The 12,921-nt window shown below is 40.3% G+C and overlaps 1 protein-coding gene across 1 annotated transcript in view; it reads left to right on the top strand.

The window, feature by feature from the left end:
• Positions 1-12,921, top strand: part of SORCS3 (sortilin-related VPS10 domain containing receptor 3) — a 617,501-nt gene that overhangs the window by 484,953 nt on the left and 119,627 nt on the right. Inside the window, exons 8-9 of the mRNA XM_011957327.1 lie at positions 868-957; positions 9,136-9,315. Of these exons, the coding sequence (XP_011812717.1) occupies positions 868-957; positions 9,136-9,315 (270 nt within the window). The remainder of the gene's footprint in view (positions 1-867; positions 958-9,135; positions 9,316-12,921) is intronic.

Raw genomic sequence — 12,921 nt, 5'->3', positions numbered from 1 at the left:
TTTTCTCTGAACAAGCCATGTTATCTTCTCCTGTGAATATTAATTTCCCCTGAGTTAGGATAATTGGGCCGAGAGCAGCCATCTGCAGAGCTGTGCCATGTTGGCCGGGCTTTTCAGCAGGCCCTGGCCAGAGGACCATTTCTTGGAGTGGTTTCCACTTTCCTCCCGTTAAGAATCTATCCTTTCGCAAGTGAGGTTACAGGGCTTGTCCCTGAGCCTTCTAGCCAGAGATAACACAGTTGGGACTCACACCCAGGATTTCTGAATTCCAAATTTGGAGTTCTTCCTCTACCTTTTGATGTTTTTAAGTATCTTATACATGGAAAGAGTCAATAAACATCTGCTCAATACATGGATTTATAAATATGAGGGAAAGAAATCTGTGCTTAGATCAGAAGTGAGATTACATTTCAAAATAATGAGAGCTTTGAACAGTAGTCATTATTCAGATCCAGGAAAAAATACATTTGACAATTGTGTTATGGTTGGAATGAATTAATAAACAATTCAAAAAGAATAAATAGATCGTGGGTGTAGCCCACATTGAGAGCTTCTCTGTTTTTAGTTGAAAATACTTACTAGGTATGTACTGTGTGCAGAGCACAGTGACCAAATGGAGTCAGTCCCTGTTCTGAGGGAGAATCTCTCAGTGGGAAAGATTGTTGTAATTGCCCACCTGTGATCTAAGCACCATGCAATGAGAGCAACTCAGAGTGCCGTGGGATTAGAGACCCAAAGCCAGCAAGGAATATTCTCTAAAAGGTAATTACAAATCCATTGTGGTTGTCGACAGGAGAGCTAATACTTTCCAACTTGTGCATGATCTGTGGCCTCATCTGATCTCTTTGTGTTTCCCCCACAATCTAGGTAACAACTGGTGGAAGAGCCAGCTACTACGTGTCTTATCGAAGAGAGGCCTTTGCTCAGATAAAGCTGCCTAAGTACTCGTTGCCAAAGGTACTGCATGCACCACCAGCGGTCCTGGGTCCCTCCAGGCAAAGGGAGGGTTGGAGAGGCTGCCTTGTCGGGCAACTGGGAGGTTTGATCTGTTTGGAAGGACTGTTGGCATTTAGACTCACTCACCGCCAAGTCGTTTAGCCTCCCTTAATGGTGCACAACCTGGATTCTGTATTCCTGTCTCAGCTGGGTACCAGCCAAGAGCTTTGATTTCCTGTAACTCAAAGGTCTGGTATAACCTTGGGTCATTTCCCAGGGGCAGTAATGAAAGGAACACTAGCTTTGGAATCTCCTCTGAGGGGCTCTCCCTTTTGCAAAGGGCTTTATCACCAAATAGAAGGCCAAACTCAGGCAGGAGGACAGATGCTATATGAATGTGCATAAAAGTGCACAGATAAGTCTGGTGGTTTTCTTGCTTCTTTCTACATTTTAAGGCTAAACAGAAATGTATTGCCTATGTTTCTACTCCCCCCACCACCATGAGTAATTAAAAAGGGGTAAACTAATAGAATGTTAATATCAAATGTTGGCATTTTAACATTTGATTTAACTCTTCTATTGAAAAATCATAAAGCTTACTTTGGGAACCCCATTCCTTGTGAACATTGGCTTCTGGAGGGAGATGGACCTTAGAACCTCATTGTGAAAATGGACAGGTTATAATTGCATCACTTAATGAAGCTGCAAAGCAAAAAATCTCAGGCTGCATACGTATCAAGTGTAATGTTGCAAAGACTTGGGTCTCTAAGCTGGTGCTAAGGAACATATTATGAAAGGTTAAATGAGGACAGAGGTGGAGGAATTATGGCATGAGAAAGGAGATAATTTCCTACCCCCAGTTGTTATTATTCATTCATTAATTTATGCATGCATGTATTCATTCATTTATTCTTTTATGCATCTGTTCAACTATTCTTTCTCCATTTAACTTTTACTCTGTGAACTAAACTCTATGAATAGAGTAGTGAATAAGATACAAATGGTCCCCGCCTTCATGGATGTTATGTTCTGGAAAAAAAAGACACTGAATAAGCAATGATAGGTATGAGAGTGTTATAGAAGTTCAAGGGCCATCTTGGCATACAAGGTGGTTTTAGTCAACTATGGGAAGGGAGGGCGGTTTCCTAGAAAAAGTGGTGTTTAAGTTGATACAAGAAAAATAAAGGAGTCAATTCTGCAAACAAAGATGGGGAGAAGCTGATAGGAGATATATACATAGGCCCGATTTTAAGAGACAGCACACTTCATTCAACAAACTAAAAAGCCATCTTGAGAGATTGGGTTGCAGAGAGGCTGGTAAGGTCAGTAGAGACCACTTTAAGTAGCTTCAAGGGCCATGGGAACCAATTTCTTATTTTCTCTACCCTCTCCCTGATTAGCTTCATGGGACCATTGTGTAGTATTGTGTTTGCAGGATGTACCCATCAGATGTTCTAAACCCAAGCAGGAAAGAGGTATTCCAGCTTGGATAAGGTTAGAAAGGGGAAATTCACAGTTATGCTCTTTCTAAAGGAGAATGCCTCATTACACTAACCTGACAGTCTCCCATGTTTCTAAACCTAGGAAATGAGTGTAGGGAACTTTCCAGGCCATCTCCCTGAGGTAGGGATTATTTTATCTCTGTATGTGTGCATATTTTATGTATTTTTAACCTTCTCAGGAAAACAAACCATTCACTCCCCTGGACAGTGTGGCTGCAGGTGGGGACAAATGAGGCCCTGAATTGATCACAACCCTAGAACACTCCGTTAATGATTAGCAACTCCGAGGCAATTTATTGTGGTGGAATGCCATCCGCTCAGTCCCTTTTATAGAACCTCATCCAGAGCAGCTTCTCATTAATATGAGGGCTGCTGTGAAAAGAGCTGGATGGTTATCGATCCCCTTTATTAGCCAGTGCTGGCCCAGGTTTTCATAGTCAAAGCTGAAGAGGTGGGGACAGAGAGGGTGGAGGGAGATTGGTTCTTTCCATTGTTTAAGAATGGAAATGGCTTTTAAGCAAGTTGTTGCTGTTCCATGCAGTACCGTGGATGCTTTTAGGTGGTTTGCTTAGAAACAAAGGCATGAAGAGCTCCCTGTCATCATTGCCCTCGCAGCTCTGCTCCCAGCTTACATGTTCAGAATATGCTCTCCTGGGGTACTCCACAGCTCTGAAGTGTTTGGCAGAGAATGAAATGAGCACCATTAACAATAAGCAGGGTTATTAGGAGCCGCAGCCTTGTGCTGAGCCCTCCATAACTCAGTCCCTGGGCATCAGGTTGGTGCTCTCAGTCCAGTAGGCATGAAAAGCACACAGCAGTAGAGGGCATGGAGCAGGTGGTAGGGAGCAGGTAACCTAGGAAAAGACAGGTGAGCTTATGAGCAGAAACCCTGAGCTTTCATTCCAGCTCTACCGCTTACTTATCACTTATCCATGAGCCCGGGTCTTCACATCTGTGAAATGGAGATAATATTATTTGACAAAGTTGTGAGGATTTAATGAATGGCTCATTGTTGGTCAAGTGTAAAGCGCTTGACAAATCTAAGGAACAGTTTTGATTTGGGGGCAATCAATACCGAGGCTCTTAACCTGTCCTACATGGAGATCAGTGTTCACAATGGCATCGCATCCCAGACTGACCTTGGACTCAATATTGCCTTAAACCCCCACTTTACCACTCTGAGCCTGATATACCCTCTTTTGTCTCTTAGATTCTAGACTTATTCTTAACTTACTACTCTAATAAATTGCTTCTACAAGAGAAAAGAGTTTTGTTTCTTTCTGTATGGGATTCAGGTTGAAAGTAAAAATGTTGATCTTTGCCTGAGCCCTGTGCTCCTGGAAAACAGCCAAGGTTAAGAAACTCTGCACCCTTTTGTGTTTGGGAAATGGCTTATTGCAGACTCCCTCTCTGCATGACACTTGATAAGACTCAGCTGTCTGCCTTGTTTACCTATGATAGGATCGGATTCCCTTTCTTTTTCTCATAAATGATTTGCTAAAATGTTGTCCTTCTGGCCAATCTGGACAAAATGCCTGCTAATTTGACTTGCTCAAACTTAAAACCAGCTTTTCCCCTTCCTCAAGCCCCTGAACTTTGACCCACTCTTGAGCTTGTGTAAGCAATGGTAGCTGAAGCAAACATGGCGATGAGGAACAGCCCCCCTTCGCAGCCCTTCTAAGAATCAGCCGACCCCAAAGAAAATTTCCTGTTCAATTGCTCAATCGTGCCACCTGCACACCCTACTTTTCACGCCCAATTATTTCTAGTCTTCTTTTACTTTCTCCCATAAAAGTAATTCTTTTCTGTCTTTACTTCAAGGTGCTTGCAGGTATTGCAAGTCTTTTCAAATAAAATCTCTTCTTACCTAAGTCTGGGTTCATTTTTTATTTGACAGTAGAATATGGTTAATTCTGTTTTGAATAATAAAAGAGAGGAAAGGGAAATATGTCTTAGAAAATTCATTATAATGATAATGACAATGATATTAACCTTTTGTTTCCTCAGTTTTTACATTTCCCCAAATACTGATTTATCCTTCACTGCTGTGTCATGGCCACACTTCTTAAAGAGTTATCTGTAATTCTAATCTCTTTTCTCATTTCCTATTCCCTCTTCAACCTACTGCTGTATATTCTCTGCCTTTACATCTACTATTTCACTAAAAATCCCTAGCCATTGCTACAGTGGCCACCTGCATGCCAAATCAAATAGATGCCTCTACATCTTTATTGGTTTTCATCATTCTGGAACATTTGACACTGATGAAAATAATCCATACTTGATACCCTTCTCTTTCGTAGTTTTTTTAATGAGAATTTTTTTTTTTTTTTTTTTTTTTTGTGGATGCCCTTCTAACCACTCTCTAAATGTTGGTGTTCCTAAGTTCTTCTTGTATTCTGCATGGTTCCTGGGTGACTTCATCCCTCACTCTTTTTCAATATTAGTGACTCCTGTATCTACAGCCCCAGCCCATATCTCTCCATTGAGCTCTAGACCACATATCCAACTGCCTATTTGATGTAGATCCTCTTAAAGATATCCCATTTAACCAAGGTCGGAAACTAAGCTTCTAGTCTGCACTTTATAGTCCTTATATCCCATTTTTCTCCTATGTTTACTTATATATTCCATTAATTTTTCAATAGTCTTTTGTTGGATGTCTACCATGTGCCAGATACTCTGGTGAGTATTAGAGATAAAGTGATGCATCAGAGAACATAGTTTATGCTCTTTGGGATCTTATAATCTAATGAAAGAGACAGACATCAAAGAAATAATTACATAAGTGACTATTTAATTATAATTGTAGTGAATTCTGTAAAGGAAGAGGAGTTTCATAAGGCACGTATCTGAGGCATTATGTATTTGTCCTACTCCCTTCTCCCCCTGTAGATTTTACCTCCTTACTATCTCACCAGTCTGTCTCCTGGAGACCTCACGGAGAACCGGCTTCCTTGGTTCAGGCCCTCCTGAGTTATTATCTGGACTGTTGCTATGACCTTTTAAGCCTTTCTCCCTGCCTCTAGCATTGCCCCTCTCAAGTCCCCTCTTCACAATGCTTCCACAATTAATTTGATCATGCAAGGATCCCCATCCTCTCTAACTAAATCTCTGCATATATCAATTCTAATCATGCCTTTCTCTTGCTTAAAATCTTGTGATAATTTTGTGCTATTCTTTGGGCAAAAGTTAGGTGTGCCATATTACCCCTTATGATGTAGCCACTGTCTGCCTCACCTCCTTCAGAGGAAAACGGCTTTTATGTGATACAGATTCCCACACATTTCATTGATTATTCCATCCTGATTGTCACCTGTAAGCGTTTGTACTCCAGTCACCATTTTTAGCACCTCTATCATAGCATTTAGTCAAGTTTGAGAAAGGCCACTAGAGTATGTGATGTCTCCACCATTAGAGGACAACTTCTTTAGGGCAGGTTTTACTTTTTCTCTACTTCCATTGTCTGACACATGGCAGATGCTTAATAACATGGTATTTATATAATAAATAAAGTTACATCGGGCCCAGATTATACGAAAATGCTTCAATAACAGTGAAGTATTTTCACCATTGTTCACCTAAGAAGTCACAGGTTTTAGTTTTCAAAAGCAATCATAACTCTCCCAAATTATTGTCTTGGCAGAGCAGACAGGGAATGTTATTTATAATTGCTTTCCAAATATAAATATGTATGTGATTATGTCTGATGCTTTTCAGGTTCCAAGTTTAGTAAAGTCCCAGTCTAAATTTACTCTTATTGCATTTTCCCTCCTTGGATTTCTCTCTTTACCACCACATTTTTCCCTGCATGTTCTCAGGACCAACAAGTAAGGCACGGACACATGCTATGGAGCTAGACTGAGGTAACTCAGTTCAAGAAATAAGCTTCATTATTGTTCAGGTCTCTATTGGACCAATTTTAGCTAATTATGCTTTTCTTTTTCTTGAGGACTGAATATTCTAGTTATTATTGGTTAACTGCATTCAACCATAGAGACCTATTTAGACAGAGGTTATGTATTTCAGAGTGTTTCAAAGAGTGATTCCCTGTGGACTTAGATGCACCAGAATCATCTGGAGGGCTTGTTCAAATGGAAGAATCTAAGGGTCTACTCCAGACATACTGAATTATAATCTCAGGCAGTGATCAGGATTAGAGACAGCCAGGTTTTCTGTATGTGCATTTTAGGTTAATGTTCTCAGCACAAGTCTGCATGCTATTAAGATTGCTAGGTCATTTTGATGCACACCAAAGTTATATCCCCCACTGATACAGTGTTTAAAAGTTAGCTTCTTGATTAAGATTAGGTTTAAATTAAGATGTAGGTTTATATCTTAGTAATGTCATTTATTAGCTTTGGCAAATTAAGGAATTCTCAAACACATATGTCAGAATTCTGGAAATCAGAGAACAGTCTTACTCCAGAGCCTGGAGCACTTATTCACCAGGTGACACAGCCTCAGGACTGCATTAACCTAATATGCACTCACAGCGAACCTGGCTGCCTCTAATCCTGACCATGCCCTGGTGTTTTAAGTTGTTCTTTTCCCATTTCTTTTACATTAGTTTAGTCTAAAATAACTTAGCTCATTCATTTTTATGACCAAAACATCTGGGAAAAACCAGGCATTTCTATTGCATTTTTAACAGGGTAAGTGAATTTAATTCGTATTTCCTGCAGCTGTGATTTCCCCTCCTACTGGGTTCTTGGGCATTCATTCCACACCAACACAACACGATTTCCTCACGTGGTTTTTAAGAGTAAGCTTTTTTTCCGTTTTCAAGCAGCTCAGCAGGAACCTGTAATTCTACAAGGTGTGTAAGCACAAATGAGCAAGTGAGGGCTTAGTCAAGGTGACCTAGAGAGTTCAAGGCCAGGGGCTGAGATTTGACAAAGAATCTTCAATAAAAATATCCAAAACTTGCTTTTCTACTTCTCTCACCTCCAGGTTGTCCAAATCAAATGGGTTTACTCTTTTGTAAATCATCTTAGAGGAACTCTCTGTGGTGCTGACATTACAGACATTGCTGTTTCTTTTTACTTGAAACAGTTTCTAGGAAAGGTTGGTCAAACACAGTAAAGGCTAGACCCTGCCTGATTATTAAGTTACAGTCAGCTCCAATCCCCCATCATCCTTTTACCAGTGCTTTCCACCACAGCAACAAGGTTGCCTTTCCTTCTGCTGTCTATTACTCTTTGGCGTGTACACCAGTATGTTTATGCAGTTTTTAGCTACTTCCATTTTTGGCAAATGATTGTCCACGTCCTCCTGACTGTGTCAGTTCTCTAGGTAAGGGCTTAAATTTGTGATAATATTTGTACAGTGCCTACCTACACAGGCAAACTGACTTTTATAAATTATTTTGCATTGTAAACTACTAGATTTGATTTTAGAAATGATCCAGACAGAGCAAGACCCTGTGTGTAAAAGTTTTTAAATTAAAAAAATTAAAATGATCCAGTCCAGGATTAAAACTAAATGATGTCAGGGACCAGGAAGTTAACATCAGTATGTAAGTGGCAGACCATAAGAACATATGGATATAGAGAGCTGAGACCCTAACTCGGGTCCTGACTGCATCTGAAAGACCACAGACTCTGGTTTTCAGTACAGAATATGGCCAAGCTAAACATTTGTGATTCATATTTGCTTCATGAGTCATCAGTTTGAAATCTCTAATCTAGAAGTTATGTATCCAGTGACTGGAAACCATCCATTAGGTTAGAGTCAGACCACAGAGGTTCAAAACCTGGTTCTGCCATTCGATAGCCATATAATCTGAAATAGATTGGTAAGCTTCTGTGTGCCTGAATTTGCTCTTCAGTAAAATGGAAATAATCATACCACCCCCCTCACAAAATTATTTTCATTTTTAGTAGAAAAAATACATTTAGATGGCTTAGAATAGTGCCCAAAGAGATGTTTTTCTTGGTAGCCCAACCTCTTCATTAGGTGAGAAAATTGAAGTTCAGAGAGACTGACACATTGAGCATCATGCAGCTTACTTATGGCAGCGCTTATATTTTGACCCAGAACATTAAATTCCAGGTTGAGTATCCTTTTCTCTATATCAGTGATCTTCAATATAATTTTATTGGCAGCAGAACCCCTCTTACCTTTTACTCCTAAAATATTACACAGAACTCCAGTGTATACAGCAGATGCAAGTGGTTCTGCTCTGATTGAAACAGGATTGCAGGTCTAGAGCTCCACTCATGGGTTATACCTCCATGCCGCATTTCTTGCAATCCTCATGACTCTGAAGATTCTAAAGAAAAGTGTGTAAACCACCATACTACAGAATTTAAAAACATGAATGAATATCTAATGACAAGATAGGCTGTGTCTTCATTGCATGCGTGAGCTTCCTTGAGCAAGGATGTCTGTCTCTGTTGGCACTAACTCTTAAATTTTAGGTATAACAATAAAAAATGAAAGTAGATGAATCCTTGGAAGCCATGGGAAATGATATCAACCAAAGCCCCTAACACCCATTTTGCTGTCACTTAGCAAGGAACAGAAATCATGAAGCTCATAATTTATAGCCTTGGTTCAACATGGAATTGTTTAACATTGCCTATAACTCAAGCTTTTTCTCAGCAGTTTCATAAGTCATAGTAATTGCTTGGCATCCCAGTGGGCAGAGAGATACAGAGATCTGCTGCCTTACAAGCCTTCCATCTTCTTTCAGGACATGCACATCATCAGTACAGATGAGAACCAAGTATTTGCAGCAGTCCAAGAATGGAACCAGAACGACACGTACAACCTCTATATCTCAGACACGCGTGGGATTTACTTCACTCTGGCCATGGAGAACATCAAGAGCAGCAGAGGTCTAATGGGGAACATCATTATTGAATTGTATGAGGTATGTAGCCAAAATTGTCCTTCCCTCGAACCTATCTTTTTCATGAATTTTAATGGTATAAACACAAGCGCTGGAGTTCTGGGGTCAGATTCCAGCTGTACCACTTAGCAATTGTATGATTTTGGGCAAGGGACTTAGCTTATATATGCCTCAATTCTAGTAAAATAGAGATGAAATATTTACCTAAGGAGATTATTGTGAGATGAGAGATGACGGATGTAATGCATCTAGTGTAGTGACTGATTCAACAAAGTTAGTATTCCTGTATGTATAAACAATTGATTACTAGACAGAAATTAAGGTACTTGGCATAGGTGATTTTTTTAAATAGCTTTGTAAACTCTGTGTTGCTTTTCTGGACCCTGAGTGGAGGGAATAGTGCTATTTATGTGCCTTAAATTACTTGGAAAGTCCTGTTTTATGAACAAATTTTATAGGAAAATAAAAGTGAATATCAGTGGTGGGAATGAGAGTTTTTCTAAGATGCCACCAGATGCCAACATCTGTGCAAGGTAAAAAACTAGTCTTGACAGGAGTGTGTCACTCATACTGAGCTTGTTAAAAAGTGTGATAACTAGTTAAAGAATAATTAGGAAACCAAGTGACTCCATGTAGTAACTGTAGTGAGAAAGAGAGAAAAAAATAAACTACTTTCAGTGACCTAAAGGATGTGGTACCTTTTATAGTGGCACTATGTGACCTTTGACAGTCCTAAATCCAGTGAAGGAACTTGACTGACCTCCTGGATATGAAGGACTGAGTTGAGCAATGAAGGCGTGTCTCATTATCCAGTATTCACAAGTAACCAGTGGCCACACCCATACAGACTGTGATGGTTGAGATCATTCATAGAGATACGTTGTCTGTTCTGGGTGGTGGCCTTGGAGCTGGGTGAGCTGTTCCCTTGTGGGTTTTCCTCTTGAGGAGTAGACTGGCTACATGCATGGGCTTCTGCTTTACAGTGGTCTCCTCTGAGCAGTGCCTGTCAAAGTCCCAGCAGCCCTAAATTGGTATCTAAGTTGGCTATTCAGTTCCTGAGTGATATGGTTTGGTTCTGTGTCCCTACCCAACTCCCATTTCAAATTGTAGTCCCCACGTGTTGAGGGAGGGACCTGGTGGGAGGTGATTGGATCGTAGGGGTGGTTTTCACATGCTATTCTCATGATAGTGAGTGAGTTCTCACAAAAGCTGATGGTTTTAAAGTGTGGAACTTCCTCGCTCCCTCTCTCTCTCTTGCCACTATATAAGACATACCTTGCTTCCCCTTTGCCTTCCATTGTGGTTGTAAGTTTCCTGAGACTGTCCCAGCCATGCAGAACTGTGAGTCAATTAAACCTCTTTTCTTCATAAATTACCCAGTCTCATAGTATCTTTATAGTAGTGTGAGAACCAACTAATACACTGAGAGGGGTAGAAATATTTAAGATTGCACCTGTTCTGTTAGGCAGAGAGATGATAACATAAAGGCATGGGACAAATGAATGTACATTTTAAAACAAGGAGTGAATGTCACTGGGCAGAAAACAAAATCAGTAGAAATACCCTGATTTCCTAGAGAGTAACTGACGAGTGCTGAAATAATTCCCTTAAACAACAAGGTCCCAGTTTGGGAAATGTTCCAGATTTTTTTATGGAGGTGTGGAGACTAGTAGAGATGACTAAGGGGAGTAAATACCTTTGGGAAGCTTACATTTCTATGCCTCTAATCATACCAGGAGGCAGAAATACACACCTTTGTTATTGGACAATAAGTCACATCTTGTGGGAGGGTTTGGATTAATGTTCCCAGGACTGAGGCCATTCCAAGTTCCTGTTTGTACAAGTAAAGCCATAGAGATAAGACTGTGATTCATGTCTCTGTGATCAGACCCAAATAGGGGAGGGTGGGCATTGCTGCAGATGACCTTGCAGTCAAGAAATTCTGGTGTCTCTGATCCTCTTGGTACAGTGGGTGAGTTTGCCACTATGCTGCTCTTATTCTAAGAAGGGATGCCTGAAACTCCTTGGTCATTTACAACAGTGCAACACTGTGATATGGAATGAAGCATGAATCAAAATGAAGAATGTGCCCAGATACATGCAATTTGTTTTCTTTCCACTGAAGTTGGTCTTGTGTTTTCAGTCTTATTGAAGAAAAAAAAATGCATGGTGTCATTGCATCTATAGAGAAGACATAACAGACAGGACAACTCAAAAAAAAAAAAAAAAACAGCTTTCTTGATCTTGTTTTCCATTCAATTTTAGCAGGATTGATTGCATCCCTGCTTTGTGTTCCAGCCCATGAGGAAGGCGGGAGAGTTATGACTCATTTTTACCTTCAGAGAGTTTGCAATCTAGTTTGCTGGGTTTTGAGGGGGTCAGTAAACAAAGTTCCTTATTTACCTGGCCAATGCTGGAACCGATTAGGACAGCAACAAAGGGCGAGACAAATGGATATCAAACACAGCTTTATTGCTCTCAAAAATTATGCACAAGGAAGTGGGATTGATAATACTGTACCCCAGAATTGAATTCATCCATTCAGTCCCAGGCAGCAATGATAAATCAAAGACTGTCTTATAGAAGCCTGTTCCTATGACACTGCAGCACTGATGTACAAAGGATGTGATCTTTGCAGGCAGATCCCTAAAAGAAGGGCAGGGGTATGGGGATGAGCTGTGCACACGCAGTTCTTTTTCTCAATGTTACCACTCTGACCATCAGGACTTTTGCTCTGGGAAGGAAACAGTGAAGAAGTGGGAGACATTCCAAGCATAGGAATGGAATAAGCCAAGGACTGAATGGATGGTGCTGCTTTGTGAGAAAGTAAGCTACACAGGCTAATTGTGTGGAATAGATGCTTGTCAGGGACAAGAATGAGGGCTGGATAAGTAGCTGAATTTCTGATTCTAGAAAACATGTAATATCAAGTGAATAAATTGGAACCTGACATTATCTAGACCATGACCATACTGAAGATTTTTAGAGGTTAATGCTGTTTTGCACCTGGAGATACATTCTGTTTTTTGGAGATAAAGCTCAATTTAATTGATCTCTAGGGGTCATTAGAATTTAACCTTCTTTACTGGAAATTCTCACAGAAACTGTGATTATGTACCATATGGCCAGTTAGCAAAGAGACTGCAACTTTTCTGGACTCCGAGTACCCTTGAGTAATGCAACTGAGAAAACCAGTAAGTTTTCACATTCAATTCAGCTAAATTAGCACGCTTTTATGGAGTGTAGTTTGTTTGATGACATTAGGACTGGTACATGAGATTCATAATTACTGGAATGATACAAGTGACTCTATTAGGGTAATTATCACAGTCTAACTTGTATTAGAGGTTTGATTCCACCAGGTTGTGGAGTCACAAAAGGATAATTCTAACTTGAGGAATTTGGAGAGACTTACAGATGAGTTTGGTTTAATTATAGACAAATTGTTGGAAATAAGAAGAGAACCAGAGTCGAATGAGTAGGGATCCTATTTTATGAATGTTGAGTGACCTTGTAGAGCAGTGGGGATGAAGATTGTAAATATACCGGTAAAAAGCTTGACTGGGCCAGGCACGGTGGCTCAAGCCTGTAATCCCAGCACTTTGGGAGGCCGAGACGGGCGGATCA

Source organism: Colobus angolensis, unplaced genomic scaffold (assembly GCF_000951035.1).
Source record: "Colobus angolensis palliatus isolate OR3802 unplaced genomic scaffold, Cang.pa_1.0 Scaffold44, whole genome shotgun sequence".
NCBI classification, from domain to species: domain Eukaryota; kingdom Metazoa; phylum Chordata; class Mammalia; order Primates; family Cercopithecidae; genus Colobus; species Colobus angolensis.
This window is presented reverse-complemented; position numbering and strand designations above follow the sequence as displayed.